This window comes from Pan troglodytes, chromosome 3, assembly GCF_028858775.2.
Source record: "Pan troglodytes isolate AG18354 chromosome 3, NHGRI_mPanTro3-v2.0_pri, whole genome shotgun sequence".
Classification (NCBI taxonomy): Eukaryota; Metazoa; Chordata; class Mammalia; order Primates; family Hominidae; genus Pan; species Pan troglodytes.
The window spans coordinates 10,238,349-10,264,041 of NC_072401.2; the positions used below are offsets into that span (position 1 = coordinate 10,238,349).

The 25,693-nt window shown below is 45.3% G+C and overlaps 2 protein-coding genes across 12 annotated transcripts in view; one reads left to right on the plus strand and one right to left on the minus strand.

Moving 5' to 3' along the window:
• The window catches only part of SLC2A9 (solute carrier family 2 member 9), a 279,004-nt gene that overhangs the window by 9,283 nt on the left and 244,028 nt on the right, over positions 1-25,693 (minus strand). The window contains exon 14 of one of the 11 annotated variants that reach the window (XM_063809392.1): positions 16,398-19,005. The exons of 9 other annotated variants lie outside the window; for them this stretch is intronic. In XM_063809392.1, coding sequence (XP_063665462.1) covers positions 18,989-19,005 — 17 coding nt within the window. In that variant the 3' untranslated portion in view covers positions 16,398-18,988. Of the gene's footprint in view, positions 1-16,397; positions 19,006-25,693 lie in introns of those variants that run through there. One more of the 11 variants, XM_063809390.1, reaches the window with a different exon arrangement.
• Positions 1,161-3,535, plus strand: DRD5 (dopamine receptor D5). Its single transcript, XM_528711.8, has one exon. The coding sequence runs from the start codon at positions 1,557-1,559 to the stop codon at positions 2,988-2,990; it is 1,434 nt and encodes a 477-aa protein (XP_528711.2). The 5' UTR covers positions 1,161-1,556; the 3' UTR covers positions 2,991-3,535.

The following is a 25,693-nucleotide window of genomic DNA, read 5'->3' on the forward strand; positions in this document are numbered from 1 at the left end:
AGCAGCTTAAGTCTGAGAAGGTGGGCCACTTGCAGATGTTGGTCCAGGGTACAGGTGCGTTTGGTGGAAGGGGAGACTAGGAAGGGAGGAGAAAGTCCAGTCTGTTTCTAGACCTCACCATGCTGCAGGTGTCTGGGCCAGCAGGTCGCAGCCGGAGCTATGCAGCTGGCTGCTGTCACATCCCTTTCTCTCCCAGCTGCCTTCAGCTGAGCTTAACGCCAGTAGAGGCCGAAACACTTCACAAATGCAACTTGTCAGCTGGGAGGTGCACTCAGAGCTCAGGAACACTGTTTTCCCTCTTTATTGTTTTCCATCATTCTTTTTTTTCAGTTTGGGTTTTGGGCCCCGTCAGTTCCTTTTCTGTTAAACACTGAGGTATTTATCCATCCCTCTCAAGGTTGAAAAAGAGAAAGACTGTAAAAGTGCCCTGCAAAGAAGAGGCCTCCAACTCTATGGGGGCGGGGGGCTCTCTTCCTCGTCTTGTCTTCTGAGTTCATTCCGAATTATTCCCCAAAGGAAAAATCGCTCAAGGACTGGGGGCGGTGGTGGGGAAAAGGACAATCTCCCAAGAGGTCAGGTGAAGCCCCAGCCTCAGGGTGTTGAGAGAGGGGCTGGGGGAAGCGGGAGCCTGTTCCTAGGAGACACTGTCTACTGGACACCTCATCCTAGACGGCTTCCCTGAGTTCTGACACTGTCCCAGGAGTAGGAATCATTATCCCACGCTGTGGAGAAGGAAACCAAGGCCGGGTAAAGTTATGTAGGGCCCTTAAAGTCGCAGAGCCAGGAATAAAGTCCGGATTGGGACTCGGGTCTGTGGGTAATCCAAGCTGCCCCGCTTACCCTTCAAATGCTCTTTCCCCCTCCGGAAGCCCTCGCGTCCTCATCCTTACCCCACCTCTTGTTCCCCAAGCGTGGCCAGGGCTAAGGCTCCAGGGATGCACCAAGCACCATTCGGTTTTCCCGGAGAGAATTTTCCCCGGCCCGGGGACTAGGGTCTGGCGCTGGGGCGCCCCTCGGACCTGCGGGATCGCCCCTACACTCTGGCGCGCTGAGGGCGGTGAGCGAGGGCGCCAAGGCACAGGTGGGGCGGGAGTAGAGCGCGGAGGCGCGGGGGGCGGGACGCGGGGCCTGGGAGCGGCCAGGGACCGCGGCAGAGCCTCAGTGCCAGCCCGGCGCCAGCGACTGCCTGCCCCAGCCCCTCAGTGGCGGCTTGCTTTCTTCTCTCGCTCCGAACCAGACACAGCCGCTGCCGCTGCCGTCCGGCGCGCTGCAGACTCCGGAGAACAGCCCTGGCTGTCAGCGAGCACCAGCCGCTTCCTGTCCCCATCGCAGAGACTGAAGGGGCGCACCACGGCCATGGAGCCAGAGGCGCTTCAGGAGGCAAGAGAAGTCCCCGCGTGCTCAGGAGCCCGGCGCAGCTCATGGTGAGCGCCCTCTGGGGCTCGAGGGTCCCTTGGCTGAGGGGGCGCATCCTCGGGGTGCCCGATGGGGCTGCCTGGGGGTCGCAGGGCTGAAGTTGGGACCGCGCACAGACCGCCCCTGCAGTCCAGCCCGAAATGCTGCCGCCAGGCAGCAACCGCACCGCGTACCCGGGGCAGTTCGCGCTATACCAGCAGCTGGCGCAAGGGAACGCCGTGGGGGGCTCGGCGGGGGCACCGCCACTGGGGCCCGCACAGGTGGTCACCGCCTGCCTGCTGACCCTACTCATCATCTGGACCCTGCTGGGCAACGTGCTGGTGTGCGCAGCCATCGTGCGGAGCCGCCACCTGCGCGCCAAGATGACCAACGTCTTCATCGTGTCTCTGGCCGTGTCAGACCTTTTCGTGGCGCTGCTGGTCATGCCCTGGAAGGCAGTCGCCGAGGTGGCCGGTTACTGGCCCTTTGGAGCGTTCTGCGACGTCTGGGTGGCCTTCGACATCATGTGCTCCACCGCCTCCATCCTGAACCTGTGCGTCATCAGCGTGGACCGCTACTGGGCCATCTCCAGGCCCTTCCGCTACGTGCGCAAGATGACTCAGCGCATGGCCTTGGTCATGGTCGGCCTGGCATGGACCTTGTCCATCCTCATCTCCTTCATTCCGGTCCAGTTCAACTGGCACAGGGACCAGGCGGCCTCTTGGGGCGGGCTGGACCTGCCAAACAACCTGGCCAACTGGACGCCCTGGGAGGAGGACTTTTGGGAGCCCGACGTGAATGCAGAGAACTGTGACTCCAGCCTGAATCGAACCTACGCCATCTCTTCCTCGCTCATTAGCTTCTACATCCCCGTGGCCATCATGATCGTGACCTACACGCGCATCTACCGCATCGCCCAGGTGCAGATCCGCAGGATTTCCTCGCTGGAGAGGGCCGCAGAGCACGCGCAGAGCTGCCGGAGCAGCGCAGCCTGCGCGCCCGACACCAGCCTGCGCGCTTCCATCAAGAAGGAGACCAAGGTTCTCAAGACCCTGTCGGTGATCATGGGGGTCTTCGTGTGTTGCTGGCTGCCCTTCTTCATCCTTAACTGCATGGTCCCTTTCTGCAGTGGACACCCCGAAGGCCCTCCGGCCGGCTTCCCCTGCGTCAGTGAGACCACCTTCGACGTCTTCGTCTGGTTCGGCTGGGCTAACTCCTCACTCAACCCCGTCATCTATGCCTTCAACGCCGACTTTCGGAAGGTGTTTGCCCAGCTGCTGGGGTGCAGCCACTTCTGCTCCCGCACGCCGGTGGAGACGGTGAACATCAGCAATGAGCTCATCTCCTACAATCAAGACATCGTCTTCCACAAGGAAATCGCAGCTGCCTACATCCACATGATGCCCAACGCCGTTACCCCCGGCAACCGGGAGGTGGACAACGACGAGGAGGAGGGTCCTTTCGATCGCATGTCCCAGATCTATCAGACGTCCCCAGATGGTGACCCTGTTGCTGAGTCTGTCTGGGAGCTGGACTGCGAGGGGGAGATTTCTTTAGACAAAATAACACCTTTCACCCCGAATGGATTCCATTAAACTGCATTAAGAAACCCCCTCATGGATCTGCATAACCGCATAGACATTGACAAGCACGCACACACACGCAAATACATGCCTTTCCAGTGCTGCTCCCTTTATCATGTATTTCTGTGTAGTAGCTCGTGTGCTTAGAAACCAGTTCAAAGAATTGGCAGAAGCAGTTGCAATAAACTCAGTCAAATGTACCCAGCCTACCAGAGATGGACCAACGATCCTATGAGAGAAGAGAGTATGGTGCTGGGTCCTTAAAAAAAAAAAAAAAAAAAAAAAAAAAAAAGATACTTGGTCCTTAAAAAATATGCTCTCCCCTCCCTTTTTAAACAAATGGCTTGTTCAGTCACTTGTTTGTGTTTGAATTGATTTTTAAACAGCAGGTTGTGTGTGTGCAGTGATGCGGTGGGAGCACAGCTTTCCTGGGTCTGGATTCCCGTGGCTTTGTGCTTATGTCATTTCTTCTCTCTGTGCTGGTGGGGGCCTCTTTACCATAGCTTAAGAAGACTCCCTGATTTATTCTGGTGTCTAATAAACGCAGATTATTTGTATTATGGGGTGACTATCTTTGCTTTGCTACATTGGGTTTCAGGATTGCTTCTGAAGAAACGATGAGTGCATCCTTAAAATGCAAAGAAGATATCTGCTGGGTCTGGAAGTACATGCTTAATCTCTGTACAGTTTGGCCTTAAAGATACACCAGGGCAAAGGACCTTGAGGAGCTTCTGTTTTCTCAGGTTTCTTTTTATTACTTATACCCATGTTGGGTCTGTGCTGAAACCTGGCTTCAATGGCATGGCATTAGATCTTCTCAAGACCAGATGTTTTTTTTCTCATATGAAATCTTTTTTGAAGTAACATAAGACAACTCTCCTTACTCCTAGACAGATGCGATCAGTTCATTGAAAAGATCATGTAGAATAATATATTGAATCTTTCTCCATCTGACAACTGTAGCATGTTTTAGAATGACATGGCTTTTGAGAAATCGTGTTTTCTGAAGAGCTTTGAAATGTGTGAATCAAGATGCTTTAAAAAAGAAACCCTATTTTTAAATAGGCATTTTCCTTAGTGGACAATAGCAAATAGGGAAATGCTTTTTAAGTAAAATGTAGAAGCCAGAGATGAAATGTGAATGAACTTGAAATTGGAAAATCTGTAGGTCGAGGTGCTCGATAGAAAAGCCCGGCTGACTCCAATCATTTTGTTTTTCCTCTCTGCAGTGTGCACAGCCAAGGGGAGTGTTTCATTCCAGACCCACACCAGTTGAGAGCATATTATTACCATCAGATCTAAATGTGAGCACTATTAATGGAAGCAAATGAAATGTGAATATGCAATTTCTTGCAAGTCCCTGCTTTGAAGCCGTTTTATCAAGGACAGTTCAATCAATTTTGATCTCTTTAAGGCTAATTTTATTGTCAGTCTTCTGTGCAGCCATATCTTGATCACTGCAAAATGTGCAGTTCCTGGAACATAGTGCTTAATAAATATTTGTTGAATGAATGACTATTTCTGGAACAGTGAGATTGAAAGCAAATCCTATTCAGTACATCAATTTTTATATATAATTTAGTCAAAATGATACTGGAATCTGAGGTCCGTGTTCAGTTTCTGACCTCCTGTGAATGGATAGCTAAGCGAACCATTAGGCAACATTAGGGGCAGTGAAAAGCACCCAGCTCTAGGATTCAGGAGATCGTCGCATGACCTTGAGTGAGTCAATTAACCTTTCTGGGCCTCATTTTCTGTCTGTGTCTGTAAATGGAAAGACTTCAACTAGATCACTGTTTACCCAATTGTGCTTTGTGATGCATATGTTAATGGATGGGGTCTCTGGTGAAATAAGTTCAGCAAACCCATGTTCAACACCTGTTTTCTCGATAGGACTTCTTAGAGCTTCTCCTGTGCATGATGCATCCTCCAGTGGGAGAAGATTCTGTATCATTTCCCAATGCTGTTCACCTCGTGAACCTTGTTCGGTGGAATTCCTGTTACTGTTTCTCTGAAGTCCATAGTCACGACTTGAGAAACTCAAATCTAACTGATCTGGAAGTCTTTACAATATTCTGTTCTAAAGCAAGAGTTGCTATAAGCAAAATCTTTTGTGAAAAACACTGTTCTAGGCTCCAGTTTAAATGAGTTCCGTGTTATGTGAAATGGATTATGTGAGGACTTTGGAATTTCCTTCTGTAAAATATCACTCACCATTCATTATAATTAGGTACTATGCTCTAGGCATTGTTCTAGATGCTGGGAATATAGTTGTCAATCAAATTCTCTGCTGTCTTGGAACATTTATGTGAGTCAGGGGAGAGATAAGCCAATAAAGAGATCTGTACTATACTGCACTGCATTGCACTGTGCTGTACTGACCAGGATAGATAACGCCAGGCAGGGGTAATTGCTATGTTGCAAAAAAACCCAGGGTGAGTAGGGTGGTGAAGCTGCTGTTTTATTTATGGTGGTCAGGGGAGGACTTTCCAAAGAGCTGCATGAAGAGAGACCTTGACGAAGTAAGGGTTGGAGGGCTGCTAATGTCTGGGAAGGAGAGTAATCCAGGCGGAGGGAGTGGCAAGTGCAAAGGCTTGGAAATGGGATTGTTCCTGGTGCCCTCGGAGGAGTGTGGCTGGAGGGCTATAAAAGAAGAGCGTGATAGGATTAATGTTAATTGCTGTAGCAGCAATTGCAGCAGGCATGATGGAGACCCAGCCTGTGCTGGGTACACACATGTGTTAATTCATTTGACTCTCGCTGCCCTGTGAGGTAAGCACTTTTATTACCCCATTTTACAGATAAGGAAATGAAGGCATTGGCAGGTTAAATAACCAGCCTGTGGTCACAGAGCTCCTGAGTGGCAGAACTCAACTTGAACCCAGGTAGCCTGGCCATGGAGTCTTTAATCCTAACTGCTCTTTGATGGTGAGACAGGATGCCAGAACATCTTCAGTCAGCAAATGCACTAGTGCACAGATCAGGACATTCAGTTTTTTGTTCATGTATTACTGAAATAGTTAATTGATTCATCCCCACAGCTATACAACAGCAGATCTTCATTGTGTACCTGCTCTGTGCACAGCTTTGTGTTTGGAGGGAAGGCACCCTAGGGTTATGGGCAAAGTAGCTCTTACATGATGGACCAAGTGCTTTCTTGGATTCTTATTTATTCCTCACATTAACCTCACATGTTATTATTTTTCCATTTTACAGATGAGGACATGGGGGCACAGAGGACCTTGAGGACAAGGTTGTTTGTCCAAGGTCATGGGAAAATTAGTAGAGGAACCAGGGTTCACCCTAGGTCAGTGGTTCTTAAATGAGGGAACTTTGCACCCTGCACCCCCACAGATATTTGGCAATGTCTGGAGACATTTTTGGTTGTCACAACTGGGTGTCAGGTGCTCCTGCCATCTTGAGGGTAGAGGCCAAAGATGTTGCTAAACAACTTCTGGCGCACAGAGAATTATCCAGCCCCAAATACCCATGTTGCAGCACTCGAGAGGACTTGGCCAGGCGGGCAGACTCCAGGTCCCAGCTCCCTGTCCACAAGGCTACCTGCCTGGGATTGGAGGCTCCAGTGCCCTGAGTTTGAAGTTTGGCTCCACCATTTATTAGTCATCTGAATTTGGGCACCTTTCTGAGCTCCAGCTTCTTTATCTGAGCAATGGGCACATGAACCACACAGAGCGTGTATTACACAAAACACATGCCCCAGAACTTCCTTGTTCTGATACATGCTGAATCTTCTTTTATAATTACACATCCATACACCATATTCATTGGTTAGAAGTGAGTCATTAAGTCCAAATCATATTCAAGGGGAGATGATCAGACTTTACCTCTTCATGGGAAGAGTGCCAAAGAATTTGCAGAAGAGATGTTTTACATTTTATGCTTTATTTTTAAACACTTGTTCTCACATAGTTTCAGACTTACAGAAACCTTGCAACACGGTACAAAGAATTTCTAAATATTGTTTACCCAGATCCCCCAAACATCAATGTTTCACTGTATCACTTATCTCTGTTCTTCCCTTTTTCTTCTGAGTCATCTAAGATGTAATGCCCATTTACTCTGAATATTTTGTTGCATATTTCCTAAAAACAGGGAATTCTCTCATCTCATCTACAGACTTTATTCAGACTTCATGATAATGTCCTTTATAACAAAACAATCCAAGACCATGTGTTGCATTTAGCTGTCCCCTCTAATTTGAAAGTTTCTGCTGCTTTGTCTTTCATGACACGGACCTTTGTGAAGATTACCTGGCCAGCTACTTGGTAGAATTGTCCTTCAACTTGGGTTTTTTGGTGCTTTTCCATGATTAGATTCTGTCATGTATGTTGGGCAGGAATATCACAGATGCCATGCTGAGCTCCTGTAGCTCATGGCATGGGGGGCAGGTGCTGTTAATTAGTCCCATTACTAGCAATGTTAACTTTGCTCATGAGGTTACGGTGCTGTCCACTGTTTTACTCTTTATAATTAATATGTATTTCCTTTGGAGAAATACTTTGAGACTATGAAGATATCCTATTATTTCTCAAACTTGCATCCATTGGTTTTAGCATTTATTAGTGGCCCTTCCCTGAATCAGTTATTACTGTGGTTGTCAAATGGTGTTTTTAAAAAAATTCCATAATCTTTCTAAATGTATTGTTGGTTTTCTACTGTAAGGAAGAATATTTGTTTTATATATTTATTTACATCAGCATAGAATCTTGGTTTTTTAGTTTTCTGTTTGCTTGTTTTTGAGACAGGGTCTCACTCTGTTGTCTAGGCTGGAGAGCAGTGGCATGATCACAGATCATTGCAACCTTGACTCCAGGGCCAAAGTGATCCTCTCACCTCAGCCTCCCAAGTAGCTGGGACCACAGTCATATGCCACCACGCCCAGGTAATTTTTTTTTTTTTTTTTTTTTTTGTAGAGACGGGGACTCCCTATGTTGCCCAGGCTGGTCTCAAGCTCCTGGGCTCAAACAGACCTCCTGCCTCAGCCTCCCAAAGTGCTGGGATTTACAGGCTTGAGTCACCATGCCCAGCCCGGGTTTCTAGTTTTTATAATAGGTTATAATCTTTTACTTGACGCTGTTAATGGATACTATTTTGACATTCCAGGTATGGGACCTGGGGACACATGTGTCCCATTTCTAAGATATTAACACAATGCTCAGTCTAGGGGCAACACTCAGAACACTGTTTTCTATTGTCTTCTAAGACTGTCCCTGCCCTCACATCTCTCAGTGAACTGGGGGTATCCATACTTATCATGATATTTAGGTTGCCCTAGATTTGATTAGTGGGAGCCCTTTAAGTTGATTCTTGTGTCCTTTTGACATGCTGTCATTATTCTTTGAGTAGTTTTTTACTTTTCAACACGAGATATGTCAGACTCATCTTGTATATTCCCTGTCCAAGCCTTGGAATCAGCCATTTTTCCAAGGAGACCAGGGTTCCTTCTAGTAGAAAATGGTACAGAGAAATCAAGATGTGGGCACTAGGGTGTTTATTGTTGCTGGGGTGACACTGTTTCTATATCCTCTTAAAAGAAGAGCTGGGAAATGGATACATGTATATACATGCACACATATTCATATGTGCATATACACATATCAGTGAGCATCTCTATTTCTATGCCTACTTATGTAGATATATCAAATCCCATGCATTCATTTTGATATCTAGCAGAAATATTTTAAAAACCATCACCTCTCGTTTAAATCTTGATTCTCTAATGTTCTAGTTAATGAGACCTGGAAGTCAAAGAGATTAAGTTACCTTCCTAGGTTTTAAAAAATATTAAAAAGGGAATAATTAGTGGCTTACCTTGTAGTTTATTGTCAGGGTTATGTGCTGTGATGCATGTGGAATGTGTAAGGGCATTATACAATGAGAATTTAGAAATGGTTTTCTTGTGACTGTGTCCTTAAGAGCTGAGAGTACAGGGCAGAACCTTCCTGTTTCTATGTAGTGGTTCTGTGCTCCATTTTACAGGCAGTGTGGGAAGCTACTAGGGATCAATAATTCAAGAATCAATATGCAGTAGACGGATAGAGTGGCTAAAGAGCAGACTAGACTTGCCTACACCTAGAATAGGAAGAAATAGGACAAGATGTCAAGCTTGATAGGAGGAAGTTGTTGATATGAGGGGAGAGTTAAGCGGAGAATGTTGAGCCCATGTGGAACCCCCTGGGCCTCTAGGCCAATTTGGGGGAAGGGCTTAAAGGGAATATGAGTACCCCTACTCACAAGAGCAGGCAGAGCCATCAGACTTTTGCTTTGACACTGTTAATGAAGTACCATTTTGATATTCCAGGTATGAGACCAAGGGATACATGTCTGCCATTTGTGGGATATTAATAATACAATGCCAGTTCCAGGGAAAACACTCAGAATATTGTTCTGATTCTCTTCTAAGACCATTCCTGTCCTGAAAACTCTTAGTGAAATGAGAGTACCAGCACTCCACCAACACTGACAGAATAAAGAAGACAACCAGCATTTGTTGTCTATACATTGGGTGAGGTGCTTTGTATACATCTTCTCATGCAATCATTGCAATATTCTTGTGACATAGGCACCATTGTCCTCATTTGAAAAAGGAGGAAAAGGAGGCTGAGAGAGGTTCAATAGCAAGCCAGGTTATGCTTCTAGTAAGTGATAGAAGTGGGATTTGAAGAGCATCTACTCCTGGAGAACCCCCCTTTTGGGCTTTACACAACTCTTTGGAGGGAGTCAGGAAGAGGAGAGCTCCTTTGTGTATATTGCCCATGGGTCCTCTCCAGGTGAAGTATTTTGAGATTCTGAAACCATTATCAGACTTGGTTGTAAATTCCCTCTCCATCTTGGACCTTTTCCTGTGCTCTTCCAATGGCCCTTTCCAATGGGTAATTAGACCTCAGTTGTCTACATGAGTGAGATCTGCTCAGCATGGAGGGGGCTCTATTTTTCTACACCCTTGATAATTTGTAGATTTGGGAAAGCATGCCCAGTATGGCTTGTAGGGGCTAACACATATGCCCTCGTTCATATGTCAACTTGGCTTCATGGGTAGGGGCTGCCTGGAGTCCTGGGATGAGAAAGACTACAAAGTTGTATTCCAACCAATGACATGGAGGGGCCTGGTTAATAAATGATTTCTATTAGGAGTTTGGGAGGCGGGGGATGTGTGAATGTTCTAAGTACTTGCCATTCTGGGTCTCTCCGTAGCCCCTAAACCTGTCTGTCCTAGAACTAGTTGAAAGTTAAAATATTGATGTCTGGGGACCACTCCAAATTAGTTAAATCTGAATTTCTAGGGAATAGGGCCTAAGCTTCACTTTTTAAAAAACATTGGATGTGGTAGAATGTATATAGCCACAATCGAAAAACACCATTGGTCTGCATGGTATCCTTAGGCATGTTTGAAATTTATCTGCCTTGATCCTGCCCTGGTCTTGCCTTTGCTACAATATTAAATGGGCTCTTATTAACAATGAATACATCTAATTATTCTCTAGATCTTTTATTAGCTTGAATTATTCTTAGATATTCTGCCACATAAAATAATTTGAATGTATAGTCTTTGTGGTTGATGGTCTAAATAGCTAAACTCAAACCTCACTGCAGCTGTGACTAGAAAGTCCTCATTGATGGAGAACCCTAGAGGTCCTTTTAGAGGAGAAAAAATAATTCAGTGGGCCAAGCTGTATGTAATATTTTGCCTCTGATTCTCAGATTCCTTGTTGGCAAAATGGGAATGGAAAATAAATAAAGAGTCTATAGTCAGTACCTAATAAGCATCTGTTGAATAAATAAATTAGTGGAATACAAAATTAAAATACTTGTCTCATTAAACATCTAGAGAAAAAGGAGACAGATATAGAGCTAACCCATGCCTGTTACACCATTTAATGCTAGGTGTATGGAAGCAGATACTGTGTCTCTCTAGTTTCACAGGCTCTCAGATCAGGAGGAACTGTACTCTAGGAGCTGCATGTGACTAGTCATTCTCAAGAAGTCCCCACCCCAATACCTGATTTGATGAGATTCTGAACTTTAGTTGATGCCGAAGGGGGAGGAGATTTTTAGGGATCTTGGGAGGACCCAAGTGTATTTTGCATGGGGTGGAGGATGTGAATCACTGGGGGCTGGAGGACAGGCTTCCCGGCAGCCCCTAAGATGGCCTCCAGTGATCCATGCCTCCTGGTATTCATGCCATTGTATAATCCTCTCCACTCCTTTACATCTTGGCTGAACCTAATGTCTTGCTCCTAACAAACACAATATGGTGAAACTGATGAACAGCACCTCTGATAAGTTACAAGAAGACAATGACTTCCATCCTGCTCACTCTCTCTGGCTCTCTTGCTTTCTTGTTCTGATGGAAGCCAGCAGTCATGTTGTGGGTGTTCTATGAAGAGGCCCAGTAGCAAGAAACTGGAGGTTGTGGGAGTGTCTGACCAAGAGCCAGCCAAAACCTGAACCTGCTAATAATCACATGAGTGAGCTTGGAAAGGAAGCGTCCCTCAGTTGAGCCTTCAGATGAGACCATAGCTTTATATTATTCCTTGATTGCAGCCTTTGGGAGACTGTGAGCCAGAAGACCCAGCGAAGCTTTGCCTGGGCTCCTGACTCATAGATACTATCAGAAAAACATTTGCTGTTTTAAGCCGCTAAATTCTGGGTTAATTTGTTATTTAGCAATAGATAACTAATATAGAAGAAAAGGGAGAGAACATTTATTGAATCCTTCACTATACCCCAGGTACTTTGTAAACCTCTTTCCATTTCATCCTTAAGTCAACCTGGATGAAAATATTCAGGTTCAGAGATGCTGGGTGAGTGTCAAGGGCAGGATATGAATCACTACTGTTTGATTTGAAAGTCTGTGCTCATTTCTCTATTCCAGGATGCAAACCGGGAGATGTTTTCTATTCTATGTTTCTTTTCTTTCTTTCTTTCTTTCTTTTTTTTTTTTTTTTTTTTTTTTGTGGCAGGGAGACAGGGTCTTGCTCTGTCAGCCAGGCTAGAGTGAAGTGGAGCAATCATGGTTCACTGCAGCCTTAAACTCTTGGGCTCTGGTGATCCTCCTGCTACAGCCTCCCAAGTAGCTGGGATTATAGGCATGCACCACCACACCTGGATAGTTTTTTTTTTTTTTAATTTTTATTAGAGACAAGGTCGCACTACATCACCCAGGTTGGTCTCAAACTCCTGAGCTCAAGGGATTCTTCTGCCTCAGCCCCAACAAAGTGCTAGGATTACAGGTAGGAGCCATTGTGTCTGGCCACATTTTCTCTGTTCATAAAGTCAGCAGTAGAATAGCTAACATTGTTGCTAAAGAGTTTGTACAAAATGAGTAATTATTAGTGTCCCTGCATGCAGCCACCTGCTGTTGCTGACCTTCTGTGCCTCTGCAGCCAAATACACATCAGGTACTTATGTACACACACTCCACAGGCACACAGATGCCTCCACAATACACATGTGCCCAAGATGCAATTGCGAGCACACAAGTGCACAAATAAGCACACACATGTGTCTTCACAAAGAACTATCTCCACCTTCATTTTTCTCCCTTCCAAGTACTAACCAGGTCTGACCCTTTTTAGCTTCCAAGATCAGATGAGATTGGGCATGTTCAGGGTATATGGCTGTAGCCTACATCCTCTTTATTTATTTATTTTTTTTGAGATGGAGTTTCGCTCTTATTGCCCAGGCTGGAGTGCAATGGCGCGATCTCGGCTCGCAGCAACCTTTGCCTCCCGAGTTCAAGCCATTCTCCTGCCTCAGCCTCCGGAGTAGCTGGGATTACAGGCATGCGCTACCACGCCCAGCTAATTTTGTATTTTAAGTAGAGATGGGGTTTCTCCATGTTGGTCATTTTTTAATGAAAGACCCTTTGAGACAGTTCATACCTAAATATGTAAATAGTGCACAAGATTTTGCAGCCTGAACAGAAACGGCCACTATAGATTTTTCTCTTTAGCAATTTTCTGTGTGCTGTAAGCAAATTTGAAATCTGGCTAGAGACTTCAGAAATCATGTTGACCACTCCCCATATTGTGCAGATGCAGAAACTGAGGCCCTGAGGGACTTGCCTAAGTACCCCAGCAAAGTGGTATGAACTGAAGTCCAGGTCTCCCAACTCCCAGTTGACTGTCCTTGCTGTGGCACTGTGCACCATCGGTGGGGAGAACACTCCTGGTCCTTGGGAATTCATTTCCAAAGGACATCAGGAGCACAAACAAGTTCATGCCCTATTGTTCTTTCCACATAAAAGAAGTTGATGACATTTATGCTTTCACAATATCCCATTAAGATAGAACATTGTTGAATTATTTGTGGATTAAATACAGATGTGCAGGGATTTTAGGGCCCTGATTGATTTTCTATTGAAAGAAGCGAAAGGAATGTTAATTTACAACTGGCAAATGTTAGCTCTTAGGAGGAGGCAAAACAGCATTTCAAAGGCCTCTTTTTTGTTTGGTTTTGGTATTTCATGAAAGAGATTTTTCTGTGCAAAGTGGCAGGAAGCCACTTTCAACAAGAGCTAAAGGGAATGAAGATTTAAAAAATGGACTGAAAACAAATTCAAAGGTGCCAGGCCTTTGTTACTGCAAGCCCCTCCTGCAGGATGAGAGGCCGCTAAAACAAAATCAATAATTTAAGCAACTTTCTGTCCCTCTCTCCCCTGCTATTCTGATAAAATGATTTGACATTTCAGACAACAAGGAATGAACATCAGACCAGGAAGAAAAGGGCTTGGGTATGAGTCCCAGTTGTGTGATTTTAAGTAAATGATTAAACGTTTCTGAATTTGGTTCTCTCATCTCTAATAATGAAACCATCATGCTTATATCTTGAGTGTAAAAAATGCTCATTTACTAGAACTCATCCCATATCATATGCCACATTAGGATTTGTGCAGAGCGATCTCATTAATTTTTTTTTTTTTTTTTTTTGAGATGGAGTTTCACTCCTGTCTCCCAGGCTGGAGTGCAATGGTGCAATCTTGGCTCACTGCAATCTCTGGCTCCTGTTTTTGGTTTCAAGCAATTCTCCTGCCTCAGCCTCCCGAGTAGCTGGGATTACAGGCACCCACCACCACGCCCGGCTAATTTTTGTATTTTTAGTAGAGATGGGGTTTCACCATGTTGATCAGGTTGGTCTCAAACTCCTGACTTCAGGTGATCCACCCAACTCAGCCTCAAGTGCTGGGATTACAGGCGGGAGCCACCATGCCTGGCCTTGTTAATTCTTTATAGCAGCCCTGTAAGGAGGTCTGTTCATTCTCACTGTACAGCTAAAGGTGCTGAGGCTCAGAGAACTCAAGCTCCTCACTCAGGGTCACACAGCTAAGAAGTGACAAGGTGGAGATTTAAACCTATGCTTGTCTGGCTAGGCACTGTCTTATATAGTAAGAATGTGGGGATGACAGATTGCAAAACAAAGCAAAATAAAACTCACAGGCTCTGAAGATGTAGTGACTGCCTACTCTGCCCCTGTGCTAGTGACCCAGAGTTAAAGATGGGTTCTCATCATGGTCTCTGCTTCTGAGGATCCCTCAGCAGCTTGAGAAGAAAGCAAACCTGGTGGTGGCAACGAGGGGATCTGATACTTTGGATTCCATTTTGGACTCATGTTTAAAGTGCATATGGGCTACCCAGGTGGGTGTATGAGCCGAGGACCAGAGCAGAGGTCTGGGTTTGGGACCAACATCACCAAAGATGATAGCCAACACTGAGTGACTGCTGAATTTGTGCTGGGCACTGTGCCAAAGAGTTCTCAGGCATTAACCCATCCTTTTTTTTTTTTTTTTTTTTTTTAGACAAAGTCTCACTCTGTCACCCAGGCTGGAGTGCAGTGGCGCAATCTTGGTGCACTGCAACCTCCATCTCCTGGGTTCAAGCAATTCTCCTGCCTCAGCCTCCGAGTAGCTGGGACTACAGGTGCACACCCCTACACTCAGCTAGCATTTTTGTATTTTTAGTATAGACAGGGTTTCACCATGTTGGCCAGGGTACCTCGATCTCTTGACCTCATGATCCACCTGCTTCAGCCTTCCAAAGTGCTGGGATTACAGGCATGAGCCACTGTGCCCAGCTGCATTAACCCATTCTATCCTCAGTCTGATGCTGTGAGGCTGCTGTCCTTACCTTGCTGTACTGAGCAGTGAGAAAACTTGCTTGTAGGTGAAAGTTAAAACCTCAAGGAGGATTCTTCTTGAAAGCCATCCCAGGGTTTTTCTATTTGGTGATTCATGATCAATCTTATGCCCCAAGTCCCCACATTCCCTCTATTTTGAGTCACTCAGTCTCATAAGAGCCCCTGCTGCCTTTATTTTGCTTCATTTGAATTCTGGATTCAGCGTGCATCAGAAATGTTCTCCCTGAGAGCTGGAAAGCATTTTTGTGGTGGCTGGGCTGGAGGGCCATTAAGAAAATAACTTTGCACACCAACAAAAAAGACTAAAGTCTTAATTGCTGATCAAAAAGTCAACAGGAAAGGATGCACCACTGCATATATGGTGAGGGACGCATTGCCTTGGTCAGGGCACAGGTCCTTTGTCCCTGAGTCCTGTTTCCTTGTGTGGGTAGAGGGCATTTTCACACTCTCTGTCCACAAAAGACCTCAGGGGGAACCAAAGAGCAGCATGAGCAGAGGGCCATGGTCATGGGCATTGACTGGGTGCTTGCTACATGCAAAGGCTCTGTGTTAAGCACCTTGGAAACACTAACTCATTTACTGTCCCAACAAATCCAGGATGTAGGTACAAGTAATAGTCCCACTTTACAGGTAACAAAATTGAGGAATAGAGAGGTCTGGTGATTTGCTCAAGATCACACAGTACGTGTGGCACGGCTGAGATTCAGACCCATAAGTGAGACTCTAGAGCTTATTCTTCTCACTGAACCCCCTGCCTCTCATGGCTATGTGGCTCACGCTCCCATAGACTTAAGTCCTGACGCTGAGGAAGGGTCCTCAGATAAAAGACGTCAATTTCTGTGTCTTTTTTGAGCAGCCCTCATGAACATCAACACCCTTTTGAGGTTACTGAGCGCATTTGCCTGACCTTAACATTGTCATCCCAAAGCTGTTTGCCAATTCATTCCCATCTCCACAGCCCTATCTTTCTCTAGCAGTCTTGGTCTGTGGTTCTAATGAACACAGGAGGCTTGGTTCATTTGGATGCAGGAAGTGAGGAGGAATAACATGAATGGGATTGACAAGATGCCTCAATTCTTATCTGTTGAAGGGAGATACTTATCATGCCTCCTTATGCAGTGCTGTAAGGATTAGATGAGATTCTTTATATAAAGGACTTAGAACAATACCTGGTGTGTTGTTAGTACTCAATTAACTTTATACAATGTATTAGTCAGGCTTTGTTGTGGTGATGCTACATAACAAGTAATCTCAAAATCTCAATGCCAGCAACAAACATTTACTTCTCATTTCCATAGGTCAGCTGTGGTTCTACAGGGCTCTTCTGGGCTTGGCTAGATTCAGATGGACCTGGATCTGGGTGGTGAATTGGCTTCCTATTTGCTTCACTTGGCTGTCATGAGAGGATCCAGGGAAGTAGTAGCAGTTATCTGAAGCATATTCATCTCATGCTGGAGGACAGGATCACCAGAGGCCATGCAGGAATGTTTAACGCCTCTGCTTGGATGTGGCATTCACTGAGTCACTCACATTCCATTAGCTGAAGCAAGTCACATGGCTAAGCCCAATGTCAGTGGGGTGGGGAAGTACACCACTTCCATGGAAAGGAGGGAAAACAGATGTTTGCTGAATAATAATACAATACTATGATCTACCACAATACTATGATCTACCATTATACTGTGATCTACCATTAACATTTCTTGAGTGCCTAATAGCTCTCAGGAAGTGTTCCAAGAACCAGGGATTCTAGAGATGAATCACATAGCAGCTCTGCTCTCTGCTCTCAAGGGTGCCTTCACTAGAGACTGTGGTCACTGCAAGGACAAAGGTGGCCCCAGGACAACTTAACCTCTCCTGAACTATTTTAATTCTCACAATTTCCCCGTAACCCCAGTATCACTATCCTTATTTTACAGACAAATAAACTGGGACTCAGAGAGGTTCAGTAATTTTCTTTTGTCCCCATGGCTAGAAAATGGCTAAGCCTAGTACCAAATCCTTGTGTGATTGTTCCAGGGTTCTGTTCTTTGCATGACCACTCTGGACTCAAGTATTTAGGCAGAGGTATTAGAACTGAGATGCAGACTGACCAAAACTCTCATATCTTGGCAGGAGCCCAAGTCTGCATATGTATGAGCCTCATCCACACATACGCAAGCTCTGGCTGAGACATCTGTAACCTAGACTTTCATAGCTGGGCTACTAACTTCAATCATCTGAAGGAAGATTCAAGTTATCAACTGCCACCAATTCAGTGAATTATCCATAAACTTGTTTCTATATTGCCCTACGATGCTCAGTCTAAGCCCAAGTCAAATGCTCCCTCCTGAAAACTTCTCTGATTCCCTAGCCACCAGTTTCTGCCTGTGTTGCCTGTCCACAGCACCAAACACTTAAGACACTTTCTCCATGATCCTACAATTTTTTTATTTTTTTGAAACAGGGTCTCACTCTGCGCCCAGGCTAGAGTGCAGTGGTGCACATGATCCTACAACCTTGATGTATATATTTTAGGCAAATACTGCTCACAGAAAGCCCATATTCTCCTATTCCACCTCCACAGTCCCCAGAGTTCCAGCCCAGTGCTTGGCATTCAGCAGGGGCTAGATGAAAGTGTGTGGAATGAGTGAATGAACGATGGATGGATAGAGGCTGCTGGGTCCTTAGGAAAGAGAACAGATGAGATTTATTTTTTATTTTTGTCCCTATCCCCTCTTTGGTCCTTTGGAGGGATTTTAGTCAGGATGGGTCTGGTGCAACCAGGTGATCCAAGGGTTATAGGCACAGAGGAAAGTAACTGGAGCTCCCTTTGGGTACCACAGTAAACACTGGTGATGGAATGCCATTGTCTTATCTTCTGAGAAGTAGTAGGAGGCTTCCATATTCTTGTGTTTCATCAACTGGCTCCAATCATTAAGCTAAATACTCAGCTTATGCAATGCACTTGCCCAGCTGATTTAGAAGTGGCACCTTCGCAATCAGTCTGGAGCATTTGTGTGGTCACTGTATTCCAACATTCACTACAATTAGGGACTGCCAGAGAAGCCTGATTGTCTTCATGGGTTACTTATAACCAAATCATAGTAGCAATCATTATGTAAAGAGAGTTGTTTCTCCACACCCCCAACCTCCCCGCCTCGCCCACCCCCAATGTCAATCCATCCATTTTATTTAATGCTTCTGGCTGCAGTGATTAGATGTAATGAGCGTGATAGGGCCTTCAGCTGGAAAGTGCTAGAGGCAAAGGAGTTTGGTTATTCTCATCCTTAGAGACACAGAATCCAGAGGTAAAGGGGACTTAGAGATTTCTAGTCCAGCAGTCCCGTGTTGTAGATGGACAAACTTGAGTATCAAAGTCAGGTAGCTTCATGAAAAGAGCATAAATGTGGAAATCCAAGGCTCCATTTCTAACTCAGGCTTAATCACAGATAACGTGTGTGATGTTGAGCTACTTGCTTAGTGTCTCTGGGTCTGAGTTTTCCTTTCTAGAAGATGGGGAAACTAATACTTATTCTAGGATGATTAGAGATAAAGTGTAGAAGTTGCCTGGTGTATGGCAGCTGGTACAATGGATGCCATAGTAAAGGAGTTGGTGCCAGCATCACTGCATCACTGCTCTCCTTCCATCACTCCACATTGCCTTCAACTGGCTGAGTGCTGCTGCAGAAGAACTGACTCCTATGTTCCCTGGCTCTCAACATGACTCAGTTTGACATTTCATAAGTGCAGGTAAGCAAGATAAAATTGAAGTTCTTGTTCCTCTCTACAGACAGAAAATACCAGCAGGAGACCAGCCAAGCAGAGCTGGGGGAAGTCTTGAGACTCACCCGATGGTCTCCATGATCTTTGTCTTAGTTCCTTTGAGCTGCTAAAACAAAATACCTTAGATTAGGTAATTTATAAACAACAGACGTTTATTTATTTATTTATTTATTTATTTTTGCAGTTTCTGAGGCTGTGAATTCTAAGATCAAGGCATCTGCAGATTCAGTGTCTTGGTGAGGGCTTGCTCTCTGCTTTAAGATGATGCCTTCTTGCTATGTCCTCATGTGGTGGAAGGGGTCAAAAGTTCATCTTCATCTCTTTTATAAGGTCATTAATCCCATTCAGAATGGCTCTGCCCAAATGCCTTAATCAGCTCCTAAAGGCACCACCTCTTAAAACTATCACCTTGATTAAATCTCCACATATGAAATTTGGAGAGACACAGACATTCAGACCATAGTAATCTCCATCCTCTGATGTGGACCAGCAGCACACTCTCAGTCTTACGTAAATGACTCTGCAAGTGCAGGTTTCTGAGCTCCATTCCAATTGTCCCCCCCCCACCCAACTTCCACACCAGTTTTGGTGAAGCCCTATGTAATCTCGTGACCTACAGGTAGATTTGATAGATGGTGTTATGGTACCAGGAGTGGGCAGTGGCCAAAACACAAACCCTAAAATATGTGGCTCTAGAGCCAGATGGCAGTCAGCAAGAGAACCGTTACTGAGGGTTGGAAACATGGTAATCTATCTTATGCAGTGGTGAAATATTTGGTAAAGCTGTTGTAGGAATAACTTCAAGGGCGGATGATGTGCTGAAGGAACTTGAAGCTTAAGGTGAAAAGATAGGGAAACTGAACATTAGTAACATCCCTTGGTCACTACTGTAAGAAAGAGATGAGCTCAGAAAAGAATTGGCTAAATTGTAAGCAGGTATAAAAAGAAATAGAGAGGGTCCAGGACTTCTGGAGTCCCATTTCTCCCAGGAAAGGGCCTGCCTCAGTATCCCTGCCAAGCTCAGTTACTGGCTAGAAGCAGCTTGTGGGAAGCTTGAACTCAGTGCAGAACTGAATTTCAGAGTGCTGCAGCTGGGCTCTAGGTCATGGACGTGGGTTGAATTGTTCCCCCTCAAATTCATATGTTGAAGTCCTAACTCCTAGTACTTCAGAATGTTACCTTATTTAGAAATGCCCTTGCTGATATTATTAATTAAAACAAAGCCCTATGGAGTATGGTGGACCCCTAATCTAATATGATGGGTGTCCTTATCAAAAGAGGAAATTTGGACACAGGCATGTATAGAAGATGATGTGAAGCCACAGAAAGAAAGTGGCCATTTATAAGCCAAGCGGGGAGCTCTCAGAATGAAATCAACCCTGATGACACCTTGGTCTCAGACATCTATCCTCCAGAATTGTGAGAAAATACTTTTGTGTTGTTTAATCCATACACTTTGTGGTACACTCAGCCTTCCTGTGAGTTTTGCATCCTTGGATTTAAGTATCCACGGATCAAAATTATTCAGGAAAAGGAACACTAAAAATAACAATACATCCATAAAAATAATGCAGTATAACAACTATTTACACATAGCATTTACATCGCATCAGGTATTATAGGTAATCTGGAGATGATTTAAAGTAGATGGGAGGATGTGTGGGGTGATATGCAAATACTATGCCATTTTATATCAGGGACTTGAGCATTTGTGGATTTTGTATCCTTGGGGTCCTGAAACCAATCGCCATGGATACCGAGGGACAACTGTATTTTGTTCCAGCCATCCTAGTACACTCATGCAGTCAGGCGCAGTCCCTGGAGTTGGAGGTCTGCCAGGTTCTTCTCATGGATGCCACACCAGCTACCATGACACAAGCAGAAGTGTGGAAGGCACTTGCAGACTGGTGTTGGCTGCTTCTGGAAACCCTGCTTCTACCATATGTGTAAGACACATGGCTCATTTGAATGTGGCTTTTGTTGTCAGGAGGAAAAAAAAAAAGACACATGGCTCAGTCCCTTCTTTCCCTCCAGCTGACAGGCAGTCAACCACCTGGCAGGTGAGCAAAGCTATCCTAGACTTTCCCCACTGTCTCTCAGCCTCGCTACCACCTGATCACACACATGTGAGCAAAACCAGCCAAGATCAGTCTAGTTCAGCCCAGAAGAGCCCCTCCTGGGCCACTGCCTGGTAAACTTACAAGCTAAATACAATCTGGGGGAGTGGTTTCTTCCAGCAGTAGCTACCGCTAACTGAGGATAATTATAACCTCATAGAGAAAAAGCCACTTGAGCGTGTGTTTTTGAGCTGGTTTACACAATAAATTCAACCCCGTTGGAGACCCTAGTGAGCTGTGGAGAATGCAGTCAACACTGTAGCTCTGAAGTATAAGTGGCTGAGGGACTAACCCAGTGAGTCTCATCCCCATCGTTGAGGGTGGTTCTCGCAGACATTAACTCTCCTGAACTGCTGGGCTAGGGGCTGAGCCAGTTTCCTTAGCTTCAGAGGAAGTTGAGGTAGAAAAGTTGAGCCTCAGAGGGCATTGAGATGAGAAGCCATCAGGGTGCCCAGGAACTGTCCCTCTGAGCAGCAGCTGCAGTCAGCTACAGTGGCATCTCCTGCACGTGGTGAATCTAAGTTATCTAAGTTGTAACATGGACAATGCAAAGAAACAAGGGGGTTACAGGATAGGGAGACCGGCCAAAGAGAATGGGTTTGGGAGTGCTGTGAAACTGCTGAATGTGATGCATTTTAATGGCTTTTCTTAATCTAACTCAGGGGATCACTTAATGGTGAACATTTCAGGCAAGGGTGAGCAAAAGATGGACTCCCAGCTGATTGATTGGGCAGCTGTGTTTGGGCTGCAGCGCTGGGAGCTCTACTCCATCCCACTTGAGATGCCCCCTGGAGGAGGCCACCTTCTTTGCCAAGTGTGGCCTTGTTCCTGCTTCTCCAATGATGGGCTTATCAGCATGAGACAAGTGCTTACTAGCCAGGCTTGTTTACTCGGTACCGAACCTTTTAGACGGCCATTCCAGCAGAGAAATAGGGATGTATGTGTACATATTTGATTAGAGACAGGGCATTTACAGATTAAAGGGTTTGGGAGAAATGTTTCTGAAAAATGCTCTTTTTTTTTTTTTTTAAACTAGAGATCATAATGAGAAGTAATGAATTTCAAAGAAGTAGTGACCTGTGGATCCTGGCAACGTGGAAAATACAATGTTGGGTCTGCAGGCTGTCCCCTGCAGCGCCTCCCCAGGACATTCAGGGACAGCCAGAGCCATACTTGGGAAGGAAGGGCTCTGTGGCCGATATGATATGGAGGAAGGGACTGGGTGAATCTCCATGCTCATTAGCATAATTAGCATATTAATCTCTTCCAAAAGGTGAGCAGTAAAGAGCTTTTTTTTTGTTCTTTTCTTTCTTTCTTTTTTTTTTTTTTTTGAGATGGAGTTTCACTCTTGTCGCCCAGGCTGGAGTGCAATGGTGTGATCTCGGCTCACCGCAAACCTCTACCTCAAGGTTCAAGCAATTCTGCCTCAGCCTCCCAAGTAGCTGAGATTACAGGTGCCCACCACTACGCCTGGCCAATTTTGTTTTGTATTTTTAGTAGAGATGGAGTTTCACCATGTTTGGTCTCAAACTCCTTACCTCAGGTGAATCCACCTGCCTTGGCCTCCCAAAGTGCTGGGATTACAGGCGTGAGCCACAGCGCCTGGCTGGGTAAAGAGTTTTCTAATCCTGCCTTACCCAGGAACATTTCCCAATTGTACTCTATCACAGAACCCTTTCCGAAGACCCCAATTAACTCCCCCAGAATACTTTGTAGATGCTGGACTGCAGGAATTCACTTCAGACCCATTTTCTTGATAGATATATGGTGTCAGAGGAGATGAAACTTGCTTGGCAAGTGTATTGGCCTGGGAATTGGAAGGTTTGGACCTGGGCCTGACTTTGGCACTATCTTGCTATTTGTCCTTGGCAAACCACTTAGCCTTTGTAGGTTTCAGTCTGTCTAATTCTCTCTGTTTTCTCATCTATTAAATAAGGCTAATAACAGTTGGGTTGTTTGAAGATTAAATGTGAGTTCATGGGAAATTCTTAAACAGCCTGAACACAATATGAGCTTGAGGTTGTTACTGTGATGATGATGATTTTGATGGTGATGATATACGGCACTTTGTGCCTGTATTTTTACTACATCCTCTAGCAGTATGCATTGTCATTTATCTACCAAGAACTGTGCTAAATGAATTATTTATTTAAATCCTCACATCAATGCTTAACATAGGCAATATTCTTCCCATTTTACAGATGAGAAACTGAGGCTCAAAGAATTTATGTCACTTTCTTAAGGTCCCAAAGCCAGTACACAGCAAAGCCAGGATCCCATCGCAGCCTGAAATCTCTTTGCCACTAAAAGAGTAGTCCACTATCCACCAGGAGAGATTGAGGAAACCTTCGTTGACAGCTATGGAGACATGCTCTATCACACTCTGACCTCTTACTGTAAGTATTTTCAGTAGCACTTGCTATCACTTGATATTATGTGTCTGTGGTCTGCCTACCCCATAGAATGTCAGCACTAAGAGGAACTGAGTTCTTCATTGTCCTTTAATTATGGTGTCCTCAGTGCCTAGAACCCAGCGGATGCAGTAGGCTCTCAATAAAGAATTGTTGGATAAATGAATGAAGGATATACTTATTAAACACCTCCTATGTGCTAGGGGATATGTTAGATCCTCTGATACAATAACCACCAAGATAGATTGTGTTTTTGTTTTGATAAAGCTTAGATGAAGTTGTCTAAAGGTTATATCTATTCATTTCTTACCCTCCCTGTTTTCCAACAAAATATGAATCAAGCACTTTTTAATTTAACCATTGGTGCTCTGCAAAGTGATCTGAAGGTGTTTTACCCATGCATGTTCTTCTCAAGAAGTTCATAGTTATAAGGAGAGCAAGATACATGAACAGATGATAAAAATACAATTTTAAATTACTAGAAACTCTGTGTATGAGGAGAAGAAAATAGCTCTACCTGGTGTCATGAAAGCTTTTGGAAGAAAGGTGATGAATGTTCCTGGGTGAATAGGGATTTGCTGAGTGGACTCAGGAGCCATGAACTTTTATGGTTCCAGGGTAGTGCCAGCAGGTCTAGGTTGAGAGAGGTCAACACACATGTAGAGTTCATCGGGGATTGGTTTACTGTTCACAACTTCTTTAAATGGCCCTCAACTCATCTGCCTTTCTCTTTGACTTTTGTTCCTCACTTCCTTCACCCATGGGCTGTTCAGCTGAGCAGAGCAGCTGTGAGCTGTGGAAAGCACCTTCTGTTCTGGGAGGATGGTGAGGGGTAGGACCCTCTTTATAGGCCACTGATTTATTCCCATTTGCTGACTCCCCACCACATGCCAGGCAAGTTACCTGCCTGCCTACTGTGATGCTGCTCCCCTCCTCTCCTCTCACTAGGATTTTGAGGCTATACCCTGTCTTTGGCCAAATGCTGCATTTTTTCCTATTATTGTGTTGGAATCACTCTTCTTTAATCCTCCCATCTGCCACATCAGTACTACAGTCTTTAAGAGTTGCAGCAGGACGGACAGGAGAGAATTGCTTGGGCTTTGAGGTAGTTTGATGCGGTTTCTAATTCCAGCTTCGCCACTTTGTTAGGGTAGAGTCCACTCATGACAGCAGAACCCAGGCTTGGAAGTTCAAAAGACAGACTTTAACAGGGGGAAGTAGTTGGAAGAGCTGAGAGGGCTAACAGGGGTGGGGACAGCCCTGTTGTTAGGGACAGCAGGAGGCTTCTATCCTCCCTAGAGCCAGAGGGACAAAAAGAGGAGATGATGGGGCCCCAGGGTAAATGTGGCCCCTGAAAGAGACTCTGCCTGAAGTAGAGTTGCCCTGGCCTCGCCCTCTGCCTGCCTGCAGATCTCCTGCCTGTGTCTCCCACTGACTGAGTCAGCTGGGCTAGGCTGAGTTAGGCCACGTGACACACAATCCCTGAATCTCAGTGGTTTACAAGAGCAAAGCTTTACTTTCTTGCTCATGCTGCAGTGTAGCCAGTGGTGCTTCACTCCAGAACCCAGGCTGATGGGTCAACCTCTCCATGGGACGCTGCTGATTTCATAGCAGAAGGACCACAGAAAGGTGGTGAGCCATGAGCTGGCTCGAAAAGCCTCTGCTCAGACGCAACACACATCATGCCCATCCGTGTTTCATTGGCTAAGCAAAACCTCCTGGTCACTTCTGAATTAAACTCATCAAGGAAGTGTAACCCTGAGGTGGCTCATGCCTGTAATCCCAGCACTTTGAGAGGCTGAGGCGGGTGGATCACCTGAACTCAGGTGTTTGAGACCACCCTGGGCAGCATGGTGAAACCCCATCTCTACTAGAAATACAAAAAAATCAGCCAGACATGGTGGCAGGTGCTTGTAGTCTTACCTACTCAGGAGGCTGAGGCACAAGACTCGCTTGAACCTGGAAGATGGAGGTTGTAGTGAGCCCACACCACTGCACTTCAGCCTGCGTGGCAGGGTGTCAGTTTTTTTTTTTTTGGGTCTCAAAAAAAAAAAAAAAGCCCCCTTTGATCTTGATAAAGAAGCATCCACTCTATCTTCCATAACTACTCTGTGGATGAATAGTAATGGCAATAGCCAACAGTTATTGTGTGCTTATTAACTGCTGGGCACTGTTCTGGGGGTTTTCCATGTAGCAACTAATGTTCTCACTATAATTCTAGAAGTAGTTCTTACTATTTTCCCCATTTCACAGGTGAAGAATGCTG